This window comes from Hakea prostrata, chromosome 7, assembly GCF_041222555.1.
Source record: "Hakea prostrata isolate BN-2017 chromosome 7, UWA_Hpros_2, whole genome shotgun sequence".
Lineage (NCBI taxonomy): Eukaryota > Viridiplantae > Streptophyta > Magnoliopsida > Proteales > Proteaceae > Hakea > Hakea prostrata.
Window position 1 is genome coordinate 35351085 of NC_142606.1, and position 27247 is coordinate 35378331.

Consider the following 27247-nt stretch of genomic DNA (forward strand, 5'->3'; position numbering starts at 1 on the left):
TTTTAAATTGTTGAAAGATCTTTTGTTTCATGAATGGGGAACCTGATTCTTGTTTTTGATGATTATAATCTCTGCATGGAACTTAATGTTGAACAAATCTGCTAATTGCTCCCCGTGCAGACATGCCTAGGAGATGTCAATTATTGCTGTAGCCAAGGTTTAAAGTATTGGTCCGTATCGTATCGTATCGGTGTTGCAAGACTGCGATACGATACAGGCCGATACGTATCTAAACTTTTGTTTTTCCAAATCGTCTCTCACGTTTCTCAATGTATTGGCTGATACGTGCTGATACAATGCGATACACACTGATACATAGTGATACACACCAATACATAGCGATACGATCCACAATGGTACATACCGATAAATATATACCCATCGATATATTGCCGATACACAATACTTTAAACCTTGGCTGTAGCTTCTTACTACAAAATAACAGTCAACTTCTATTTCCTTTATGCTCTCATAAAACATACGGTTTGATGCTATATGAATTACCAATTGGTTGTTAGACATTAGCAACCTAGGAAATTCACAACAAAACCAAGCTCTTTAAATAGTTGTTTAATACATAGTAGTTAACAAGTAACTTGTGCCATTATGTGATGCTCTGATTCTGCACTTGACCTAGTAACCACAGTTTGCTTCTTGCTTTTCCATCACACCTGATTTCCTCCATTACAAAGTACAATAACCCGTGATAGACCCCAAGTTTTCAAGGGGTTGCCTAGGCGTCCTGACCTTTTTTGGGTCAAGACTTCCTGGTGTCGCCTTGGAATTTGTTGCCTTCTATTGCCTTGAGAACTATGGTGAACCTTCTATCAACTGGAGAACATGCCCAATCGACATTTGAGAATCCTTCCACCTGCCTAGGACCATGATCTATGTATAGACATATAGTACCCAACATCTAGGATCACCTTTGAGATACCTCATGTTCCTCATAATTCATAACAACATCCCAGTGGGCTGTCCTAGGAGCAGACATGAACTGACCTATGACACTGACAAAAAGGCAAAGTCAGGCCTCATTACCGTCAACAATTACTGACCAACATCTAGGATCACCTTTGAGACAATTCAATTACTGACCAATCTTCAATACTGTTCAAGGTCATCAGTAATTTCCCCATCATCTGGTGTATGTTTCAAGTTTTGGTCCATGGGACTCCTTGGAGGTTTAGATCCGAACATCCCTGTTTTGGACAAGAGATCAATAACTTACTTTCTTTGTGATCGGAAAATTCTCTCCTTGGATTATGCTACTAGAATGTCCAACAATATTTGAGTTGACCCAAATCTTTGATCAGAAATTGTTGTTGTAGGTGAGTCGTTTACTTCTATATACCTGGTGAGTCATCTCCAATAATAATAATACATTAACATAAATTATAGGAAATAGCTGTCCATAATTGGAATGACGGGAAAACACAGAGTGATCACTTCCACTCCTAGTGAGACCAAAATCAGTTACTACATAAGTGAAGTGAACATACTATGCTGTAGATGGTTGTTTCAGCCCCTGTAAAGATTTCTTGAGTTTACATGCCAAAACCACTCTCCCCCTGAGTAACAAACCCAGAGGTTGTTCCATATAGACTTCCTCCTGGTGATCATTATGAAGGAAAGCATTCTTCACATCAAGTTGATGTAATGGTCAATGAATGGTAGCGGCCAGTGACACTAATATTTGAACCGAAGCGAGTTCAGCCGTCGAGGAGAAGCTTTCTAAATAATCTACACTGCAAACCTAAGTGTACACCTTTGCCATGAGCCAGGCTTTTTGACAAGCAAGGCTACGATCAGGATTGACTTTGATGGCAAATACCCAACGCCATCCAATAACGGTCTTCCTTGCTGGTAAAGGGACCAGATCTGAAGTTTGGTCAAGAGCTAGTGGCTTGTCATCCAAAACAGCAGACCACCTGGGACTGAATAAGGCCTCTGAAACTTACATGGTAAGGGGATAGAATAAGACAAAAAATAGAAGATCGGATTTTGAACACAACCTCAAGTACCCTTGCAAAGTATAATGGGGACATTAAGATTTGAAGAAGCGATAGCTGTTTTGCTTTAGAGCTGCTTTTGTTGGCTGAACTGCCACATCTGCTTAAGGGTTGGTGTGGCGTCTAGCTCGGAAATGTAGCCATTATTCCCTGCTTGAGAGGGTTAGGTTTCCCAGGCTGCTTTCAGTCAAACAACATATCCGATAACGATCGGATCTTCTGATGAAGGAGAAGCTGGCGGAGAGACCGGGGGTGGGAGATGTTAGTTGTCTTCGGATGCCTCCGATAAATGATGTTGACCTCAGATTGAGTGCGTGGAGGCGGCAAAGGAACCTGTGATACAGAAGGAGAAGAGATGCAAACACAAAAATCATCGTCAAGGTCAGATAGCTAGGGGGCTTGTAGAAAAAGGTGTATTTTCAAAAAATAGAAACGTGCACAGTGACAAAATATTTTCGTGACTCAAATGAATAACATTGGGGAGGGGGTTACTGAATATTCAACAAAAACACATTTAAGAAACCTAGGATTTAATTTCAATGATCTAAGAAGATGAGAGGAACATGAAGTAGGGAATACGGCCTTTCAAGGTAGAGGAAGGCATTCAGTTGATCAGGTAACATGTAGTTCATACTATGTCACTTCAAAAGGGTTTGGGTATTCACGTTTCAAATAACAAAGGGCCAGTAGCCTCTATTAAATGAAAATTCTTCCTTTTTGCCACACCATCTTGTTGAGGAGTGTCGGCATAAGAGAACTAGTGAAGAATCCATTAGAGGTCATAAAGACCTGAAAAGTGCAGAAAAATATTCTTTCACATTATTGCTGCAAAGAATTTTAACCATAATCCCTTGGGTATGTATCTTAGCAACAAATCCACAAACATATCAAATAACTCGGGAACAAGATTTCATTAAGTAAATCTAGGTAACTCTTGACTAATCATCTATAAAGGTAACAAATATGTAAAAGCTAAAGTGGATAAGGCAGGACATCGTCCCCAAACATTAGAATGGACTAGTGGAAAAGGGCTGGTGGGGGGGGGGGGGAGCTCCCACATTGGGGCTTCCCAAACTGAGAGGACTCACAAGGTAAATTTGAAAGAGAATGAAAACAAGCATTTAACAATTTTAAATTATCTACTGTGGGATGACCCAAACAACAATAAATTTGGTGATGATTGGAGATGCTCAAACAAGCCACAGAGGTGGAGTCTTCAAACAGATACAATCCCCTAGATTCATGGCTGCTGCAAATTGTTTGCTTTGTCGGAAGATCCTGGAATAGGCTATAGCCAGGGAAAAAGGTGAGAAAACACTGGTAAGTAGTCAATTTGTGGACAGTTCAAATTAAACAAGAAATCAGGTGAATATAAGACAGAGGATAATGACAAAGACTGGGTAAGACTAACGGTTCTTGTGCCCTTAATATTGGTTTGGGACACATTAGCTAGGGGACAGTAGATAAGGATGGTTGAACAAAGGAAAGGTTCATGAACTACCTGTCATATGGTCAGACACTACTGAATCAATGATTCAAGGGTGGAGTGTGGATGAAAGAGATGCCATGGCATTAGAATATCTGTGGGTGGCTGCGACTGAGCTGCCTGAAATTGTGTAAATCACAGATAGTCTGTGTCTAACATCTTCATTGTCTTCAACTTGGACTGGATGGGGGGTGGCAGGGCAGGCTCCAATGAAGTAGTGTTAGCAATGTGTCTATGATGGTTTCCTATGTTGCTTCCAACAGAAACGCTGGATATGTCCAAGTTTTCCATAGTGATGGCTTGTTTTGGTTTGCGTTAAACTATCAGAAGGAGCTTGAGAACCAACATCTTTACCAGGGATATTTCCACAATTTTTTCTTGTTCCTAGCCCTCCTGAGGGACCACGAGTAGGTTTAAAAGTTGCAAGTGCAGATTTATCCTCTGGTGCACTATCATGAGTATTCTCCTTTGCTACCCGGATAACCTGTGAGAAGGTGTGCTGCTAAAGAGAAATTTGATCTCCTCCAAGAATCTATGCCCGGATTGAGTCAAATTCCTTTCCTAGACCTTCCAAGAAGCCATTGAATTTACATCAGAAAAGGTGGATAATATATGGAGTACAATGTTACAATTATTCATACATCTTTCTGAAATCAGTGAAATACTGGGTTGGCCTATCGACCCTATGGAACTCTTGTGGGCACTCATATATCCTGGACAAATATTTAAATATACACAAATTTTTTATTGTTCTCAAGTGAGTTACAAGGTCCACAATATTATCACCCATGGAGTTAAACATCCATCCTATGATACGAGCATCAGTAATTTCATAATTTGCATCAACTTTAGTGGCAGGCACAGTCAAGTGGGCTCGATGCCTATGTCAAGTGAGAACAATGGTCTTCCATTGGTGAAAGTTAGAGGCTCCTCTTAACTTCTTCTTAGTCAAGCAGTATGAGAATGAGAATGATACCTCAGTCATGGTAGCCTTAGGTTCTGAGGATTCTCCCACAGTGTCAACAGTTTATACAGCTTCGACTCTTCATAAAGTGAAGAGATAAACAAGGATGGACAGCAACAAAGGGGAATGCAAACAGAGATGATAGCAGATAAACCAGCTACCTGGAACATAATAATATTCCCAATACCAGAACTGTGGAAACTAGAGAACAAACTTAATTCTTGAAACTGCAGAAAAACAGAGTTAAAAACACCCAAGAGTAGAGCTAGAACTGATCCAGAAAAAATTCTCGCATGACCAGAAAAAACACCTAGAGCGTCCACAACCAGAAAGCGGAACTTATAGAGCACCCAAGACCAGAAAACAGTAACTTTGAGCACCCAAGACCAGAAAAATGGAACTTATAGAGTATGCAAAACCAGAAACAGTTTTTATGTAGCAAAATTTGTCCAGAACCGAACACCCAAACAGAAACTTTCCAACAAAGCAGAACCTGAACCCCAGAATTTATTTTCCTTTTTTTTTTTTTTTTTTTTTTTTTTTTTTTTTAGAAAGAAAGCCTAACTATAAACAAGTACCTTCCGGTCTTTCCGAGAACAATTTGAACAGGAGTAGAACTATTAAATAGTCTATCCTCCTAAATCCATGATTTGAGATCTCAATCTCGACAAGGATCTTAGTCCCCCAGAAAACCAAGATCTTGCAGGTGAGATATGGTAAATTTTGCCAGCTTATCTCGACCCAGCTTGGTAACCTGCGTCGGTGGGTATTACGGCTCAGTTTGGGCTGGAGTTTGGTATTTAGCCTATTTTAAGCCTTCTAGACACAATGGGAGTCTTAAATTTTTGAGAAAATAAGTGTACATATGAGTTCTAACTCGACCCTAACTTTGAGACTGATATGTTGAAGGAGTAAAGATGCATACTTGTAAAACATGAAATAGACAACCATTACTTGATATAAATGAATACATAAAGGTGTAAAGTCAAATAATACATCTTAGTCATTCACAGCTTCACATGACAATGTCGGTGTAATTATAAGTAGCATTAGAGAGTATAGCAACAACAACAACAAGAAGAAGCCTTGTCCCAACTAAGTGGGGAAGTCAGCTCTAATTGAGGTTGTACTAGATACAAGGCCCAACCTATGCATATCCTTTCTCACCATATCTCTTAAGGTTACGTTCTTCTGCCCCTAGTTGTTCTAATTCTTTCAATCTGGATTTAAGTTTTTTCTCTGTATAGGGGCATTTAAGGCCTCCTTGAATGTGGCTGTGCCACCTCAATCAACTTTATTGTAGCTTATCGTTTTATAGGTGCTACTCCCTTGCTAGCTGTACTATGATCATTCTTGCTTTATCGTTCCTAGTTTTGCCACACATCCATCATAGCATTCTCATTCTACTCTTAGTTTACCTATATGATGACTGTTAATAGCCTGATACTCTGCATCTTACATCATAGCTGGTCGTAGTACAATTCTATAGAATTTTCTTCGAGCTTAAAAGGAATACGTCAATCACGCAAGATCCCGGATGTACTTCTTCACTTAATATTGTTTTCACATTTTAAGCAAACTCATTTTATCCTGTGAATGAATTTATATACTAAATTATATACTATCTGGTAGATGCTTTCCATATTTTTCTTTTGGGTATGCATCTAATTTCCTGATCTGTTTATATTCTGTGTTATGTTAACAGGACAGAAGCAAATGGTTCAAGGGAATTGTAAGTAATAATTCATTTATACATAGTATCTATGTTCCTCTTTTCATTTGTGTACACTTCTTTGTAGGTGCAGTGAACCTCGTTACTTTAGATTGATTATTGTTTATAGATGTTATCTGCTAAATGTCAGCCGTATCGTAACGTATTCTATTTAACATGGATAAGTCTTTGTTGAGTTGTATATGTTATCTCCTACAATGTTTTCAGCTGGTCATTCTCTCTGGTTTGGAGTTTTTGGTTTCTTTTCTGTTTTCTGATATGATTGATTAAAAGTTTCTATACCCAAAGCATATGTAACCTTATGACTTTGTGTTGGTAGTTTTCTCATGGATTATAGTTACTGTAGTTGAAAGTTTCTGTAATTTTCCCGACTATTATTGATGACCTGATTTAGTTAATTGAACTATGATGGGTTTGCTAAAAAATTGACAAGTTATAAGAATTTATATTAGCTTGGGCTGGAAGAGAAAATACTAGGATAGCATTTGTCTCTGCCCTTAAAACTAGTTTTCATTTCAAATTGGACGATTTGGAAGATTCTTTTAGACCATTGGTAGAGCTATGACTTCATAGACACTCAACCAAGAGATCTCTAAAATGTGTGTAATTGAGGGATCTTATTTTGGGAAATTTATCAGAGGGACCAATGGTTGGATGTTGGACAGAGCCTAGTAGCTGAATCTAAAGAATTGAGGAGGGAGTTGATTTTGCAGAAACTGGTTGTCTCTTTTCTATTCTTCTTCTTTTTTTTTTTTTTTATTTAAAAAAAAAAGGGTGGTTGGGTTTTCTTGAGGATCAAAATACTTTTGGTTGGTTCCCTCAATCAGGATCAGTTAGTCCTCCAAACTGGGGCATATGGAGGCCCTTGTTGCAAGTGGTCATTCCACCTCATACAACTCTCTTGATGTATTAGGGTCATCGGCAACCCAGATCCAATATGATTATTCCCTGCTTTATGCTTTTGTAGTTTTCCATCCGTGACCGAGGTATCTTCTTGTTCTTAAATGGTGGTTAAGTGATTTTTGTTGCTATGTTTCATTGTGATTGGTTTTCTACTTGTCTTTTCCAGATGGATAATTAATATGCAGTACTAGATTCTTTACTTATCTCTTTCTTCTCTTAAATTCTCTGTTATTCTGTCATTAGTTCTTTAATTTGTATTTTCATACCCTATTTGCTATTCATTGTTCCTGTTAGTGGCATGAACATATCATCTTTCCCTGTTTTGGTATGCTCTGACCTCCTTCAATTCTGATCTTTCTTAAATTTAAGTCACATTATATTCCAGCTAATGCAGTTTCCATTTTCTGTTAGTTATAGACTGATTGATGTAAACCTGGGTTTAGGGTTTGTTAACCCGGACCCTCTTTGATAAGAACCAGCACTCACTAGGGTTTATGGAGGCTTCGGCTAAGGGTTTTAAGGGTTATAAGGCTGCTGGGATTGTGATTTCAGGTCTTAAATTAAATAGGAATTCAACTTTGATTTGGAAATTCCAGTCCTCGGCCAACTGGGACTCAGTTAGGGTTAGGGTTTTGGGAATGGATTTTGGTTAGGGTTTAGGATGGGGCTAGGACTGCTGTTCAAACCTGCTGTGATTGAGTTACAGATCTGAAGCAAAGTGATGTTTGAGGTTCAGGTTCAAATTTGGAACCCTAATGTGACTGGGATTAGGTTAGGGCTTCAGGAGTTTTGGCCAGTGGCTTTTGGGCTGTGACTTAGTGTTTAATGAAGCTTCTAAAAATTCTGCAGTTCAAAGGAAGAAGAAGAATTGCAGGTTTTTGTTAAACTTTAGAAGTAAGGCTGAATCAGCGGAAATATGATTAGGAGTAGGTTCTATATGCTTAGGCAATCCTAATGAGGGTATAATGGGTGGTTTTGGGGCTGGGGTTGAGGGATTCCTAGTGGGGTTAGGACCGAAACTTGGGAAGAAGAAAAAGGGGGGAAAAGAACTGCTGTGGTTAGGGTTTGGGTTGGGGATGGCTCCAACTATAGGAGATGGTATGTGGTGTCTTAACTTACTTGAATTGAGGTAAGCTTGCTGGATTTCTGCAGATGAGCTTGAAAATGATGATGAATGAATCTCAAAACTGGAAACAAGAGCACTCTATTCCAGCCGCAGGGTTCCAAGGGGAATCCCATGACTTTCCCCAAGCCAAATTCTCAAACTCAAATCAATTGATTAATCCAGACCAAGGTAAAAAATTCGATCGAAATGAACATTTCGACCTTGAAAGGTCAAATTTACAACGATACTTTTTCCGATTCTTGAAAACTCAATTTTGAGCCTCAAATGCACTCAAATTGATTTGGATTTTTGCATACTAGCTATTTCAAGCATAATAAACACTATAATAACTACTGTTTACTAAAAACTCTGAAATGTACATCCAACATTCCAAGTATTGGTTGATGGAGGCTGTTTGTTATTCTTCGTTAGTTACGTTATTAACTTGCTTAAGTCTATTCTATTCAAGCCTCGGTCTCCCTCTTCCGTCTGCACCCCTCAATGACAATATAACTCCCTGATGTTTGCCCCGCCCCTATAGTTTTGGACATAGTCACGCCCTCTGTTGTGGCCTCATCCCTGCATGTTCCTAACGGTGGGGTTGTGAATCTCCAGGCTGGTGGTGGTGGGCCTTGTGGTTGTGGATGTGTGGTCTGCTCCTGCCACCCCCCGGCTCTCGGGGGGTGGATCTGGTCTGGTGCTTCGATTCGCTGGGAGGCCCATGCTCCATGGCCGCTCCTCCATGGTCCCGTGGGGGCCGACCCGTCTTGCGGGGGCACCATTGGTCCATAACCATGGACCATAACCATGTCGCTCGTGCCAATCTCTCCCGCGTTCTTGGGCTCTGCGGCCTTGCCATCCGGATCCTCCGGGGTGGAGGAGTCTCTGCATCATCATGCTCATCGATCTCATGATCCACCGCTCTCGGCATCGGATGGACGGTGGCCCTTGATGGCGTGTCCTCTGTGCTCGCCTCTGTCTCCCCTTCCCCTTCCTCGAATATGTGAGAACATTTTTGCCTCGAGATGGCTCTTGTCCTCTTGTGTCGGTGGTCCGCTCTCTCCCGTGATCTCGGTGGTCGTCCTCCCCCTGCTCTCCGTCGGGGTGGTGGTGGTCTCTCCTAGGATCCTGAATCCCGTCACGGGTCCCACACCCTCCTCTCCCTCATCATCCCTCCCGTTCATCCCCCTCGTCGTCTCGCCGGGGCTAGTCACCTCTTCTCGGTGTCGGCCGATCAATCCTCCTGGGTGGATGCCTGGGTGTGCGGCGGCTCTCTGTGCCTCCCCTCCGGCTGAGTCCCCCACATCCCCCATCTCCTTCTTTGCTATTGGGAAGACCTCCATCCTCATCCGATCCGTCTCCACTATCCCCGTCCGTCTCTGGTTATCATCATCATCCATCTCAAATATGTCGGCCACTCGATATTGGTGCTCTCTCTGTCCATCCCCGTCTAATATAATCCTCTCTCGGCTCTTTATGTGTGGTGCAGTCCTCTGGCTTCACCCCTCGGTTGGCCTCTTGGTGATGAGGCTGGGTGCTCCATTTCGCTCACCCGGTGGCGGACATGTTTGGGAGGCACTTTGCTTGCATCCTCTCGTTGTGTGATCCGTCCTTGCAACCACCACTCCTGCAACAAACATAGACTCCAAGTCATTTTAATACTTAATAACTAAATTAAAGATACAATATATAATTAAATGTATAATGTATATGAATAAATGATGACTTACCAGCGTTTCCGTCCCGTACCCCCCGCGCTCCCGTAAATTTACCTTTTCTAATATATAAGGACATAACTAGTTAGTCTTAGTAGTTCTAGTTACTACTTACTAGGTTAATGACTTAGTATAAAACTACGAATTGTGAATATCAAATGATTCTAATCACTATCTCACCTCCATAAGGATGACTGCTTGTTTAGCTGTATCCGGTTCGAACTTCTCCACTACAGTTTGGACAACATCCATCAAATCTTGCCTCATCCCAAGATTGTCCTTGTAATGGTACTTGGGATTTAAATAGTATGCTGTGTAAGAAAAAGTATGTCATAAAAGGGAATACTTAATGCTTAAGCCTTAATAGTGTGATAACATAATGAAAATTAAATTAAATACTAGACTTAAGTACTTAACAACTCACCAGCCTTATGCAGTGGATGCTGCAACATAGAATCCCATCTAATGTTGATGATTTGAAGGACTTTCTTGTTGCCGCGTGGGTGGACCTGAGCAACTTTCTGCTTCATCCTATCTACTGCAGCAAATATGTGTGCTAGAGTAGGTTTTCTTTGCTGATCTACCATCCTCAACACATTCACCACAGACTCAAGCATCTTCACTACTATCATCACATTGTGCCAGAAACTCTCATCAAGGATAGTCAATTGAGCTCTCCTTCCTCCCACTGATGAAGAACCCTCCCAGTTAAATCACTCCTCGATGCAAACATACTCCTAAGGCCGTCTTCCTACTCTCAAAGCTCTCGTGCTATCCAATTAGTAGCAAATCTGGTTATGCTTGGCCTCACTAACTCACCCTGACACTTGTCCCTCATCATCCTTAATGCATAGGTGTGGTTATATATGAAGGTGCTAACATGTCGAGCTTGGTCCACCGTATTCTTCACAAGCTTGACCTTTCCAATCTCCTTCAACATTAAGTCAATGCAGTGAGTAGCACAAGGAGTCCAAAAGAGCCTATATCTGTCCATCCATCAAGGCATTAAGCCATCAATACAAAGTTATAAAGTGTACATGTATATGTGTAATGTAAATATATGTATTTACAAATGAAAATTAATACTATATGTTTAGACTTTAGATACCGGAGTTCTCTTGCATCTTCAACCCCTTTCTTGTAGTTGGAGCCATTATCGATCACAATTTGAACTACATTTTCCCTCCAACCTCCTTCACCACTTGCTTCAGAATTTGTAAATGTATTTTGCATCCTTCTTCTCACCGAATGCATCTCTCGACTTGAGGAACACTGTCCTCCCATCACAATTCAACATGAAATTGATGATGGACTGTCTAGTGGGACCAATCCAACCATCAGCCATCAGAGTCACTCCATAATGATTCCACGTGGGCTTTAATCCCTTAATGTATTCATTTATGTCCTCTTTATGCTTAGGCAAATACACATTATATATCTCATATGGAGTGGGGCCCCGTACACCACTCCCACCCGCCTATCTTCTCAATCATATCTCCGTAGTAGGGCCCCGAGCTGTATGTGCTGGAACACTATGGTAATGCGCCCATTTGGAGAAAGCCATCCCCACTTTCTCCTTCACACTCCCCCATAAGTGCTTCAACTTTCTCTGTTTATGCTCAGGCCTCGCAAATAGGGCCGGATCATTGCGAAGAATCTCAAGATCCGGATCGGTAGGATGTGCTGAGGAAGCTCGACTCCTTGTAGGGGCCCGTGGGATAAGAGCCTCTGCTCGACACTCGAGACCTCCTCATGGGACTTGGGAGCCACCTATGCCTCCCATACCTCCGGCTCTTTAGAGGACCCACAACCCGCACCCCTCGTTGTCTCCCGATGTCATCAATCCTCTGTTGCTCCCTACTCATCATCATCGCCCTCTTCGTGATCGGCCTCGGATCAGGGTCACTGTCTCCTGGCTCATCCCTACCATAACCCTCAGGATCTGGAAGGTCATCTAAGCAGGCATCCTCGAACTCATCCCTCTATGTTCTCTTCTCTTTCCTCTTTTGCTTTCCACCACTAATATATGAGGCCATTGCCTTCTTGACCTCTACAGGCACCTTTGGGCACCCTGTTACATCCCCGTTGCCACCGCTAGATGCACCTTCAATCTAGTGGCCCCACCTCCTCCTATTTGTTTCTTGCGGTAATTACACTCACTCTTCTTCTTATCCTGTCGTGGCCTCCCATGATCCCAAGCTATGTCTGACATCTTTAAAATAGAGTGCCTGTCAGTGGCCTCCCATGATCCCAAGCTATGTCTGACATCTTTAAAATAGAGTGCCTGTCAGTGGCCTCCCATGCTTATATATGTATAACTATATAAGTATTTTTTAATATATAAATAATTATAAAATATATAAAATACACACTAACTATCTTAAAAATATCCACAACATGCTCAAAAAATTGCATACATGCTTCCACTAATACTCTCCTATTTTTAAATTTAAAACAGAAATTAATTATTTTTTAATATTTAAATATTTTTTAATTATTTAAATATATATTAAATACAGTAAAATTACATAATTAACAGAAAAAAAAATTAATTCAACACCATCACAGCAATATGGTGTCTCAACTCTCACATACATCCATTTGAAGCTTATACATGTACTATACATAAACATTTTTAACAATATACATAATTTAGTAAATAATTTTTAATAACAGAAAAATAAAAAATAGTAGGAAGAATCAAAAATAATTTTGACACTACAAATTCATAGATCATCACTCTAAAGTAAACATATATAAATTTGGAAGCAATCTAACATTATTTAAGGCTCAAATGAAACAAAAATAAAAAAATGAGGAAGTTGGTTACTCACCTTGCAAGATTTGAGAAAATGCACAAATGGAGGAGCAAATCAAGTGTTTGAAGGAAATGGAATACTAGAAATTAGGTGTAGAATGGGATGAAAGCAAGAGAAATGAGCAAAAATTGCAAAATCTCAATCTCCGGCAATATCGCCAAACATCTGCGGTGGTCAAATGAGCTCGATTTTGGGTATTTTAAAGCCTACGCGTGTCGTTTCGCCCGTTGGTTCGGGCCTTTGACTCAATTTCGCGTCCGTGGTACTTTTCGTGCCTCTACTCAATTTCGTTTGGTTGGATTTTGCGCTTTCGTCGAATTTCCCATTTCGTCTTTTCTTCCATGATTCAGACTGAAAATAAGTTACACTAGAAAGGCTATTTATAGTCCGAAATAAAGGACTTAGACTCAAATAAGGAAACTTGGCTGCTAAGCAACCCAAACTTACTAGGCTAACAAAAGCAACCCAAACTTACTAGACTAACACGTAAAAATTAGGACACCTTATTAGGAAATAACTCTTTTCTAATTTAACAACTCAAAGAGACTTAATAAAAGGAAACAACACTTGCTTAATCACTTAGTCTCCAATTTGGAAAATAAAACCAAAATTAAAAATCAGAAATTATTCTGAACTAACCCTACTAAATAGACTCGATTCTAGGGGAGAAAATGACCATTTTGCTCCTTGGTTAGATTCAGCCTCCCCTTGGGCTCTATTTTGGATGGGCTTGGGCCCCTTCTAGGCTCTTTTGGGTCTGCATGGGGCTGGATACATCACAGATCGCCCATGATTTGCGTCGATTTGATTAGGGAACCTGATCTTTCCTTTATTGTGTAAAATATCTATCTCATTTTCTCCTTGACAAAAATGATTCATCCATTCATGTTTAGGTTGTGAAGAAGAGTTATGTGATCGTGAATTTTATTCAAAGAGAAGAGGATGAGATTTAAAATTCAGTTTATGCTCTATGTTGAGAATGTTATGTTCTTCTTTTTCTATTTCAGCCATGGGAGGAACAAATGCAGACGGCTCATGAGCAAGGGTCTCTTGTCCTACTTGCAAATCTGTATCCAGGATACTCTTCAACTGATATAGAGGTATTAGATATCCCTGGGTTACTACTTAATATTGGTGGTGTAGAAAGACCCCCCCCCCCCCTTTTTTTTTCTTTCTTTCTTTTTTCTCTCTTTCCCTTTCTTCCTTTTTTTTTTTTTTTTCTTTGTTTTTGTTTTTGGATTATGTGGAAGTTATACTATTGTCTACATTATGTTTTTCTCTCCAGTTTTTTCTTTTTATTCTTTTGATTCACTTGTCATGTTTTATTTTTTGTTATTTTGTTACTTTATGCATTTTACATATGTTGTTATTGGGATGTCATATTACTTCTGAAAGAACTCTTGAACAGCATAATTAAACTATTTATCAGTCCATCAGTAAGGATCTAGTAACTGTTAATGGATCCTTACCCTTCAGTCAGTTTTATCAATGTTATATGTGATTTAAGGCCTAAACTATGACTGTCAACCTGGACGGGGGTGAATAGGTTGAGAGTAGTGACTTCAGGCTTATCTTTGCAGTTGATTATCAATTTAAAAATAGAAGCAAACAAATAATGCATAGACAAAGACACCGAGATTTTATAGTGGTTCAGTTCCAACAGATCTACATCCACTCCCTTCTAGATTTCTAAAGGATTTCAGTAGTATGCCCCCTTTTGGTACAGTGGGTGGGTCTCACAACACCTCTTACAATTCTCTTTGTCTGGGCAAGAGTACCTTTGCAAAGTCCTTGATTCGGGGCAAGAGTGCCCAATAACAAATAATGAAATTAAATAAATAAAAATTTCAAACACTTACAAATCCTTAGGGGTGGCACTCCCCTTTAAATGAAATGAAAGCAAGAACAACCTCAAGCTTCTCCAAGCTCTACTTAATACCTTCAAGAAGAGGAAACGGATCTCTAAAGGGCTTTGGATGTAAGGGAGGCTGGATGGCTAGAGTAATGGCACAATTTTGAGGGTTTTTTACACCTTGGATTTTGTGCCTAGTGCCATAATGACCCCTATTTACAGACAAAAGGCTTAGTTTAAATGGGTCCCTACGGATTGAAAATGGTCGTATTTTTGAATTCATGGTTGATCCTGAGTGTATCCCGGTTGATCGGCTCATTTTGGCCATTGGAATCTAGCCATTGTAAGTACAGCTGGCTTTACAGTCGACTGGAACTGTTGACCTAGTCAGGTCTGTTGGTCAACCAGAGGGCTTTGATGTGGCTCTTTGGAATGGTGTCTGTCTATTAGGCTTATTTAGTTTTTACTGACACTTAGACCGTGGGCTTTCTTACGACATCTTGAAAATGTTTTTGAAGTTCCATTTATACCCCTAAGGATCGACTCAATAGCCCCTTTATCATATGATTATTTTCTTAAAACTCTTAACTTGAAAGATCAATGCAATTACATGTGCCACTTTGCTAAACCATATGCATGGTTTTCAAGTGTGGTCTTTTCTTCATTCTTGAGTCTTTGACTTGTACTTGCGCATTGGGATGTCCATTTGTTGGTCTTCCATGCCGTGAGTCCTTAAAATTAGTCTCTTTATGTCAGTTGGACTGCTTCTGTGCGATCTACGCTCTCAGGTTGGGTGTTTTGCTTTATATAGTGATTTGTCTGTCGCATGGTGGGAGATCGCGGACCGGAGAACCTTTCACCGGCGGCGAGATGGAGGCAGACCGGGGGACCGCCCGCCCCGCCCCGCCCGTCTCGCCCCCTTTTGGTTTGGCTGTTCCCCCTCTCCTCTCACGGGATCTCTTCTCCTGTCTTGTTTGTTTGCTTAGACTTCTGGTTGTTTTTTTTCTGATTGGTTGGTCCTTGGTGTTTGTAACTTTGTTGTCCGCTTTCTTCTGCTTTGGCTTTCGTGTTCTTGCTTCCCTTCCTCTTTTTCGGTTCCCTTGGGTGTTTTTCTCTGGGTTGTTCTCCGCCCCCGGCGGCCTTGCCTTCCCCTTGGGCCCCCCCGGTGGGCCCCGTGGGCCTTGTTCTCCCGTCTCCCGGTGTCGGCTCCTTTCGGTGGCGGTTCTCCGGTGTCTTCCTGCGCCTACAAGTAGAATGATAGCTCTCAATTATATGCGTTTGTGATATCAAATCATTATGATGGTAGTTGGGTCATTAACCTAACAGTCCACACATGATTCAATAGATACAAAAGCATTGATTTTAAAGTTTGTCTGCTATATTTAATATATTAAAACCACAAATATGTAAGAATTGAATATATACAGTCCTAACTTCTAACCAATGCTCAAAATCTCGGCTGATCTCATTGTCTTGACAAGGTTGAGACAACCAAGATAGTGAGATTTCACCGAGATCTTGGCAAAACATGGTACAGTGACTTACAGTAAATTCTTGATGTATAATTAGCACTGGCGTGTCATGGTGTTGACACCATGTTGCATCAAGTCACATAAATGGCATTTGAACTCTGTATCCTAAGTTGGTTCTGGAGGTAGCTGGATTTGAGAATTCTCTTGAAAACCTGAATGAGGCCATGCTGACTTGTTTCACAACTTCAAACAGCATGGCTTCATGATGCAGGATCACTTGATTGGTTGGACCAGCATGCTAGACTTTGAAAGCTCAAAACCCAACAAGAATGGTCCATTCTTGGTCCAACAAGGGTTTGAATTAGTTCATTCAGTATTTTATTTTTGGGTTGCCTTCATAGGAATAAGTTGGAGGTAGACTTTGAGCAGCTTTGTTTTTGAAAATAGAGGTTTGAGTGTTTTATTTCAAGAATTGGACTGTGTGTTGTGTACCCCTTTCCTGCAATTTCCCCTTCTTCCTGTTATTCTAATTCTCCCTCTGTGACAGTCCACCATAGAAGACCCCTTTTCAAGTCTGCTCTACTTTAATAAGGCAGCCATTGGTCGATCCATATTCTTCTTTAGTTTTTCTGTTTCTTTGCTTTTGATTTACCTGAACTCAGAGTTGGCTATGGTTGATTTTTTCAAATGTCGTGAATTGACCAATCGCAGCTTTTGTGGATAGCTTTTGATCCAGAACCTAACTTCATACTGATATATGACACTTCAGGAAATAATTTTGCAAGGTTTTGGGGAAAAGTGCTCGGCAAAGATGCTACAGCGCACAGCAACGTCAAGCCCCCATTCTGGTATGGCTTCAATAGGAGATTATCTCTTTAGTCTGTCATTAATTTACTGGTGGTCCCGTTTGTTCCTTGAAAAATCAATGGTAAATTTGGTCGCTCTTTTATAATCTGGTCTTACTTGTCAAGGTGAATTCCCCTACTCAAGTTCTTACAGTAGCTTCTGAAAGTATGATGAACTTGTGTTCCTAGGTCAAGCTTTAGTTATTTTCAAAACAAGGGAAGCTGCAGAGAAGGCTATGCGAAAATTAGATGAAGGATGTCTGTTGCTACCAAATGGGAGGTACACCTATGATTTAATTATTACATATTTGACTAAGTGTAACTGTTGATTAAGTAACTTGGTAGACTTCTCTATTCATGGATTACTTTGAATTTGTGTAATATATGTTTTGTTTGTCCCTCTTTTAAGTTTATAAATCATTTGGCTATGGCTTAGTTTCAGCAACGAAGTTATTCTAGTAAAATATGGTTGAGGTGTAGAACCCTTCAATGCATAGAGTCAGGTAACATGTGAGATGGTTGATTCATACTGATAATGGATGACTCCTCATCTGCACATGCACACCCAGACTTTATTTTTGTTACATGGCTGACACAGGAGGAAAACGGAAGTAGAGGATATTTAAGGTAAATATAAAAAGCAGTGAAGGTGAGGAAACTTCTTAACTATAGGAAGGAGAAGACGCAAATTGTGCCTGATTACTGTAGGAGTAAGGAAACATCAAATAGACAAGACTAAACATAAGAAGCTGTCTGAGAGGAGTCAACTACATCTATACATAGGTACCTTGTTTAGTTTTGGATTCCAGCTTTTTGCAAGTTCTCTGTGACGTGAACACAAAGACCCCTGGCCGAAACCCTAAGTGGGGCACCCAGGATGGATCCAAGAAGCCTCCATAGGCTGGCCGAAACCTGTTTGAGGGGTATTTTTGGCAATTTAGCCCTTAATTTACATCTGAATTTAATTTAGGATTTATTTCAGAATTTCGTTGAGTCAGTCTGGGTCTGATTAGGATTTGCTTTGAGTATTTTTTGTTGAGTTAAAGGTGTTGTTCGAAGAGTCCTTAATTAGTTGAGATAAGATAAGATTCCTTATCTATTAAGAGTCTTGGATGAGTCCAGTTCTGTATGTAATGGGGCCCTATTAGTAAGGAGACCCCAGTTTGAGTCGGTCTCTTAATTTTCAGGCTATTAATAACCTTTTCATGCAAGTTATTTTCTGATTTTATGAATTAAGAATTTGTTTGAGAAATTGCCTGAGTGAGCGGCAGGGTTCCTTTGAGAGGGACCCTACGGTTGTTCATTGAGAGTTCTTAATTGATTCCAGCATTCAAGCAAGCCTGCATTTAAGTTCTGAAGCTTCAATCATTTAGTCCATTCCCCCCCCCCCCCTCCCCCCCCCCCCCCCCCCCCCCCCCCCCCCCCCCCCCCCCCCCCCCCCCCCCCCCCCCCCCCCCCCCCCCCCCCCCCCCCCCCCCCCCCCCCCCCCCCCCCCCCCCCCCCCCCCCCCCCCCCCCCCCCCCCCCCCCCCCCCCCCCCCCCCCCCCCCCCCCCCCCCCCCCCCCCCCAACCTAAGTCTTCCCCCTTCTATCCTGTTTCTGCGATTGCAGCAGCACCCTCCCTTGGTTAAACCACCTTCCCAGCCCCTCTTGATCCCTCTTCCCCTTTCCTATGATCGCACCAAATCCTAGAATACAATTGTTTGTGAAATTAAAAGTAACCGCAAGTGCATAGTATCATGTAGCTAACGGGTCGATCTCAGGGAGATATGCCACTTAGAATTCAACTTCTTAATAGTAATGCGAGAGTGGAATGATTCAATTTTTGTTAACTTATTAACTAAAACTAAACGATCCTAATCCATACATCTAATGCAATCGAATTGAAACGAAAAATAAAGTAAACACAATCAATGCATAAATAAAAGACAGGAAAAAAATACGAACAATAAAAATAAAAGGAAAAGGGAAGTGATCCGAGTGTCAGCTCTGGATTGAGGGAAGGGGAGTATAATAATAATGACTTTGACCGTGGACCCTTTGCCGTAGCTTACAGTCCATCAATCGGGGGAACGGATATTAAAGAAAAAAACAGTGCAGAAAGTAAATAACAAAGCAATAAACAAAGCAATAAAAGAAAAATGAAGCCTTAACCAAAGAGAGGCACAACTGTAGGCATCTTTGATCAAGGATCCAAGGGAAGGGAGAACAATAAATAAATGCTGAAAGTAAATTGCAGAAAGTAAATAACAGAAAGTAAATTGCAGAAAATAAAATGGAAACCTTAACCAAAGAGAGGCACGACTGTAGGCATCTCTGATCAAGGATCCAGGGGAAGAGAGAACAATAAATAAATGCTGAAAGTAAATCCTAAATTAAGAATATGGAGGGGTAGATAGAAGCGGGAACGGAGGGAGGAGAGAAGATTAATAAAGAAGGTTACTTACTTGCGAATTGAACAAACGATTCGAATCTCAACCAACCCTAACAACCAGATGTAGATCTAGAATGATCTAAATCTGCAATTGCTAGACCCAGAGAAAAACGAATCTAAAAACTTGAAACTTGAACTTGAATTGCATTACATAAAAAAAAATTAAACCTAAACATTCAATCTAGAAATTAAAATCTCACAAATGCAAGCAAAGAAAACTAAAGAAAGCCTAAATAAACCAAAGAGAAAAGAAAATGTGCTTCTCCTAAGCTCTAGAACACGTTCTCCCTTGATGGAGTATGCTCTCCTTTTATAGAGTTTACATGAGATATGAGGCATGGCTGAATTTGAATAAAACTCAAAGTTCTTATCTAACTCAACCAATTAGGGTTTTTGGCGTACCAATCGGACAGACTTGGAGATATCAAATCTATAATTCCACCATTGGATTTTAGGGTTAAGAAGTCGTAAAGCTCTCCTCCAAAAACCAGTTCGATCGGACACCGGATGACCGTTCGATGAAGGGCTTGATCAAAACTGGACAGAGACATTCAAAAACGGGATTTTTCCTCTTTTTCTTTCTGAATATAATTCTTTTTCCTCTTTTTCTATCTTTGATCAAGTCCCAAATAGGAAATAAGATATTGAGGTGTGCAAGGACTCTTTTTCTCCATTAGGACTCTCTCAATAATATCTCTGTAGATTTGATTAATAATTTCTAATCTCAGCCATAGATCAAAATTTGCTTCTTTATCTCTAAAATACTTTGGAGTTGGCCCATAATCACATCTCTGGCCCATCATGCTCCAGGTCAGGCCCATTTTCGCATTTGAGAATTTAAACGGACCTCTTGACGTGTAAAATCGCATGTTTAATACCCAAAACTCCAAATATTCGCTCAAGTCCTGAAAATTCATAAAATCTGCAAAAACAACATAAAAACCAAGGTAGCTCCACTCAAAGTGTATAAAATACATGATTTATGCCCTAAGATTTCACATATAAATGTGTTCATCAACAATCCTAAGTTGTTTGCCCCCATTCAACCTATTTTTCCTTAACCTGAATTTCTGCAATGGAATTTTGCAGAATTTTTTTAGAACTCCTGAAAGCCCTAATTTTGAGTTTGAATTCAAGATTCAAATCTGGATTTCAATCTTCAAAGAATTCAGATATGATTTTCATATTCAGCAGGCTTGGATTGTAGGAGAAACCCTAAAATCCCTTCAACCCTTTGCTGGAATTACCTGGGCAGCCACATTCTAGGGAAATTACAGCTTTGCCCTTAAACCTAGATCTGTGATATCATCACTCTGGGATATATTTTGTGTCATTTATTCTGAGCTCTTTTTGGTACACATGACAAGTGCTTCCCTAATAATTTTAAACATTGAAGTCCTGTGGCTGCTGTCTTGTTAACTTAGTGCCAGGATTTTATACACAGTTGTGAAGCTGTCATCTAGGTACCGTTAGTTGCCAAGTGGAATTGTGAGGCTCAATTGCCCAAGGCAACCGGTGAACACACTTTTTAGCACCCAGACCTATGACTAAGAGAACCCAGTCTTGTGTTACAGACAGCATATCGGAACACATATTCCTGGAATGTATAATACAGCACTTTCCTTGACTCCACCTTTACATCACCGAGGCACTTAAGACTCCCCATTACGGTGTCAGTTGAAGCCTAAATATTTGGTGAAAATTCAAGCTATTTTTATGAATTTTGGTTCATTTTGACAAATTCAGTAGTCATTGTGAACCATCTTATGGTGGCTGATCATTACCTGGGATGGGCAGCTTTGGTTGCTTCTGTAACTAGGATGTTAGAATGGTATTTTGTGTTCTAGTCCATTATCACACTTTGCATCTGTTGTCATCTGCTTTATTTATTTGTTATGACATTAAGTCCCTGATGATTGGAACCTTCCATGGATAGAACTCGATGCCTTCCTTTGGAAAGTCAACATCTGAAGCCACCTGTTAGTCTTTCATACCTTCTGGTGCTTACATTTACTTATACAGTTCAAGTTCCCAATCAGGCGATCTACAATTTTTTTTTTTGGTCTTTGCTTGTCAGATTAGAAGCTCCAATGGGAAAAGAATATCTGTAGACTTCTCAGATAAGAAATTGAATACAGTATTCTCAGCCCTAATGGGATATTTCTAGTTTTACAGTTGAAGGAAAACCAAATCAGAAAAGGAAAGGAAAACTGGAAAAGCAAACTAGAATAGGAAATAGAAAAGGACGAAGTCCCAGTAGGAGGAGGAAAGCGGGGGAGTCTTTCTCAGGATTAGCGTTAGTGCTAGATAGTGACAATAATTAGAAGGGAATTCTCCCTTCAATTCTGCCTTGTCAGCAGTCCCCTTCAAGTTCATGCATAGATATCATGTATGCCCTACTTGGTTAGAGTAGGATGAAACAATCATCTAGGCAATTGTTTAGTGAATATATCAGCTAGGTGGTCTCCAGACTTCTCGAAGGTATACTTATTACTCCTCTTCCTATCTTTCATTGATGAAGTGCCTGTCGATCTCCACATATTTTGTGCGACAATGTTGTCCTAGGTTGTGAGCAGTTCTTATAGCTGCTTTGATATCACAATAGAACATCATAAGAAGAAAAACTGGACTACCAAGGTCTTCAAGTAGACCACATGGCCATAACCAGTCACAAATCCCTTGAGCTATAATCCGAAACTCTGCTTTGGTCTTGGATCTTCCAACAACATTGTGTTTTTGCTATGCCAAGTGACTGAATACCCACCAACAAAAATACAATATCCTGAGGTAGACTTTCAAACATGTGATCCTCCACATTCTACATCATTGTAGGCCTCACATGAGAATGATCATGTGGAGACAAAAGTAATCCCTTACTTGGGGCATTTCTGTAATACCTGGGGCTTACTTCATGTAATGGGGAATGCAAAGAATAGCAGCCATGTGAATAGTGTATGGATCGTGCATAGACTGAATGAGCGAGAGAGACACTAATTTCCCCACAAGTCTCTAATAAGAGCTTTCATCAACAGTTCCCGTCTCCTGATAGTCTGATACAGTCTCAGACTGTTCCAGTTGGTTCTGATCCAACCCCAAAAAGTACCAGTTCAATGGGGGGTTTGGTGCAACAAGAGTTCAACTTAATTAAGTATTCTATTGCAGTTTCAATCTTAGTCCCTTCCTTGTTTCTGTATTCCTATGTAAGAGTGACTTAGACTTGGTTAGGATTTTGTTTTGGGTTTTGATTTCAATTATAATTTGCATTTTATTTTCCTTTAACTAGCTTGTATTAGGATACAATTTTCAGATTGAATTGATTGAAAAATATTTGATATTTAAACATCTCCTTCCCCCTATTCACTTCCCCTCCCTTTTCCTCTAAATTTTCCGCCATTACAGCCTGTCATTGCAGCTCTATTTCTAGGCCTGCGTAACTTCCTCCTTGGAGTCGAGACATACTGTCTCTGAAACAGAAATATACCTTTTGCAGATTGTGCAACTTCAATCCCAGAAAGTACTGTGCTTTCAAATCCACAACCCAGGAACTTCTTTAGTTTTATTATCTCATCACCGTCATTGCCTGTAACAATTATTTCATCAACATAGACAATTAAGATGGTTATTTGGCCCGTGTCCTTTGATGAAGAGTATATGATCAGCAGTGCCATGTTTGTTTCCCATTGATACCATCGTTTTCTAGAATCTCCTAGACCACACATGAGGATACTGCTTCACCCCTTGTAATGCATGTTTAAGTTTGCACATCTTCCCTTGAGTTTTGTTGTCAGAAAAACTTGGGGGAATTTCCATTAGGACTTCTTCCAATTCCCCATGTGAAAAAGCATTTTTTTACATGTATAGTTGTTGTAGGTCCCATCCTAGGTTCATAGCATATGAGAGTAAAACTCGGATTTTGTTTAATTTGGCCAGAGGAGCAAACTTTTCCTGATAATCAACTCCAACGTTGAGTGAATTCTTTGGCCGCTAGTTGGGTTTTGTACCTGTTTATAGATCCACTCATATTCTGTTTCACCACAAATACCCACTTGCAACCAACATGTCTCTTGCCTGGTGAAAGAACAAGAAGCTGCCTATTTTCCATTTTTATCTAATGATTTCATCTATTCAAACATCCGTTCCTTCAACTTGGGTTCTGCATAAGCTTCCTGCCACTTCTATGGGATAGATATAGAAGAAACCAGAGACACAAAACTACATGGGATTTAGGGTATGTGCATCCTAACACTAACACCCTTCTGGAGGGCTATAGGTAGTTCAAGGGAAGGATTCTTACCAGATAGAGAGGCAAGTGGAGACATGGTCTAGTTTTGAAGAGGATTCTTGTAGTGGTAAGGTTGCTGTTGTAGTAGTGATCTCCTGTAGCAAATTCCGAGGTATATGAACATACGGCTTTAAGGGACCTTTCATATGAGTTGCTATTTGTATCTCGGTTAGTGGACTCTCCCTCTCACTTGGATGTTCCAGACCTATCTCTATCAGTAGATCCGCCTCCTCACTTGTAGTCATTGGAACAATGTTGAAGTCAGAAAAAACATCTTCACTTCCAAAGCAAGGTTTGAAATCTCTGTTTTGAGGTCGCTGTTGGCTAGCCTCGAAACGAATATGGTGTTGAAATTTTGGCCATCTTGGCCAAAACCAGGTATTTTCTGCAGTAAATTTCAACTAGTTTCAATGCTATTAGCCTAAGTTCTGGTTGGTCTGGTCAATCTACCTACCCTCTTTTGGGTTGGTTTTGATTTTTGAGAGTGAGTCTTCTTTGTAAAAGACTACCCTTCCATCCTGTGTAAAAAACCCTCTCTCTCTCTCCCCTTTTGAATCCCCCATGATAATGTTTGTCATCCAAGAAGAAAAGCACCTGCAATTTAAAAACCCACTAGCCTTCTTTCTGATTTCCTTGGGAGAAGTGCCTATGAGTGAAGATTCACCCAGAAAAATATGTCGAAAGTAGGTCGAGAATAATCAAGGCTTGTAAACCAGTGTCAAACCATTGAACCTTGGGGGTGAACTAAGGAAAGACCCCTAAATCTCCATGCCGATTGCTTTGTGTAGATGCCATGGGTGGGAACCGGTGTCGAAACCATTGAGGTTTTGGCAGTTCTCGTCGAAATAAAGGAATAAACCCTAAAGGTTGTCTTGTTTTGACTAACTCAGGTCAATACCAAGATATGGTATTAACATTTCGGTCAGCATTTTTCATCCCGTTTCTCCCAAAAGTGCTCTCCCTTGGGAGGTGACAATTTGAAGTATGGTAGGGCATGAAAAATGACATCCATTGTAACTAGTATTCCTGCGATGGTGGAGATAGCAGCTGTATTCTTTCCATGTAGGGGAATATAGCCCAAAATAGACACTGATGAATCCGTGGATCCAGCTTGCATGAGTGTGATGATTTTGAAATTGAAAACACAACAAAGTGCCTTTTTTTTTTTTTGGTTTTTTTTTTTTGGAGGGGGGGCGCAAAAAGGTGTTCTTACCCTAAACAACAGCCCTTGGTGCTTTAAAGTTGAGTATGCAAGAAGGCATATGATTGATTAGATATGTGATGGTGAGAACATCATCCAATATTGTGATGGAACATGCCGGGCAAACGTGAGCCACTCGCAACTTCCAGTAGATCACGATTCTTCCACTCAGCCTCTCTATTTTGTGGAAGGGTATCCTCAAAACTACTTGGATTAAAGATGTCATTGTCTGCCAAGTATGCTTGAAAAGGTGCTCCATATACTGTATCATTGTCAATTCGTAAGGCTTTGTATTTGCCATCAGATTGGGTTTGTGTGGAATAACTGGGAGTATTGGAGGACTTTATTCTTGTGGCACATTACCCATGGAACACGGTTATGAAGGATGCAAAAGTTACTAACCGCTAATGACCAGAACTAGGGGTATAGTTGGTGGTACTCCATATATCATAATGAACTAGAAGGGAAAATTAGTCTTTTTTATGGGAAGGAAAATAACTCGAACAAGTTTGTTCTGCAAAAATATAGGCTTCATATAACAACTCATCTCTATTACATTTCTGAAATGAGCATGGTTATCAAAGCGGCTGCCTAGGCGGCAAAGCGGTTTTTGAACCGCTTAAATTGTGACTGCTTAATTAATGGGCTGATTTCTTGCTGCTTTTTTGCTTAGGCACTACCACTTTGCTGCCTTTTGCGCCATATTGCCGTCTAGATGCTAAAGCAGCCGTTTTTTTACATTTTGTAATTTGTGCATATTATTTTTTCTTTTTTTTAATCATAATTTATTCTACAATGCCGTATATAAATTTAAATATGTGAGCCATTTCGGAATCGAGGCTCAATTTGCAAATGAACTACGAGGCCCAAAGTGCCTGTCGGCAATAGAATGTGAAGCATGAGCCATATTCAACATTGATAATCAATGAATCATTAAATAAACAATGACTTGGAAATCGGAATAATGAGATCTATTAATTTATCATGTCAGCACTGTTTGGTTAAAAAAAGGGAAAAATGGATACATCAATTCTGATTCCAATTCGAATATTATTCATGTATATTTAACAAAAAAGTCACATTAAAAATAATTTGAAAATAATTTGACTAAACTATATATGAATAATATTGTTATTCATAATTGTGATTCTTGAATTTTATTTTATTTTATTTTTATGAATGTGATTGTTGAATGTTTGTTTAGTACTTTAGTTTATTATAAAAAAGTATTTGTATTAAAAAGTAGTTTGAAAGTAGTTATATTAAAAATATTGACTAAACCGCTTTGGTCGCTTTATTGCCGTCCAAGTGCCGCTTAGTCTCCTAATCGCCAAGACGGAGCCCCAATCGGTTTGGTTGCTTTATTGCCGCCTAAGTGCCGCTTAATCGCCAAGATGGAGCCCCAATCGCTTTTTGGTCGCTTTGCCGCTTTAATAACCATGGAAATGAGTGCGAAAATAGAGAAGCTAATGTCTAGATAGGAAGGTGACCAAGGCATTGATGGAGAAGCTGAATATCAGAGGTAGCTCTAGATGATTTTTTTTTTTTTTTTTGGGTGGGGCCAAAAGTAGCTGGATGAATTTGAGGAGCTAGAGTAGGTAATGACTTTGATGCAGGTGAGGACAGCATGTTGTCATGATCCAATCCTCCTCTCTGTCACTAGTCCTATGTAGCACATTTGGAGGAAATAAAAGGTAACTTTGGAGTTCAGATCTCTAGTGAGGCTACTAGTGGAATTAGGTTAGTAGAAAAAGAGGGAGCATGCAAAACTGAAGAATAATGCAAGGGCTTAAAAGCAGAAATGGACCGTTTTCTAGAAATGGAAGAGGATCATTTGGCTACACCAACTTTATGTTTCACAGAAAGGGGTATATTCATGAAACTGATTAGAGGAACCTATAATGTGATCTGTAGCCCAAGTCTGTAGTCCATGAATTGGGTATAGCATAGCAACATAAGCTTGGGGCAGACAACATTAATGAGCTTGATGATGATTAGAAGTAGCAGATTAGATGCAGATTGGTTGGAAGTAATATGCTGGTGTAGTTTCAGCTTGATTGGCGTGAGTTTTTCCTCCTTTCCACAACTAGCTTTCCTTTTGGCCTAAAAGTCTGCAGGCTATCCCTGTAATTTTTGACATGTAGCTTGGTTATGCAAAGGCTTTCTTTTTCTGATCCATCAGGCACAGAAGATGCAAGCATAACTGTATGGCGGCACTCCTCAGTATGGACCAAGGCATATGATTCCTCAGGTGCTGGAATAGGGTGTCAGCTGGGAACTTGAACTCTAATAAGATCATATTCAATATTAAGGCAAGCCAAGAAGTCATATACAAATTTCATCTTTGTGCTTCTAATAGACTGCAATATCAACAGCGGTTGGTTGAAAAGTATTTTGGTGAATAATTTTCTGCCATAGTGCACCGA

The 27247-nt window shown here is 40.1% G+C and overlaps 1 protein-coding gene across 1 annotated transcript in view; it reads left to right on the plus strand.

Annotated features, from left to right (window-relative positions):
• Positions 1-27247, plus strand: part of LOC149010970 (bromo-adjacent homology (BAH) domain-containing protein) — a 73403-nt gene that overhangs the window by 41104 nt on the left and 5052 nt on the right. The window contains exons 5-8 of the mRNA XM_089160635.1: positions 6168-6194; positions 13744-13836; positions 16830-16908; positions 17095-17185. Coding sequence (XP_089016761.1) covers positions 6168-6194; positions 13744-13836; positions 16830-16908; positions 17095-17185 — 290 coding nt within the window. The remainder of the gene's footprint in view (positions 1-6167; positions 6195-13743; positions 13837-16829; positions 16909-17094; positions 17186-27247) is intronic.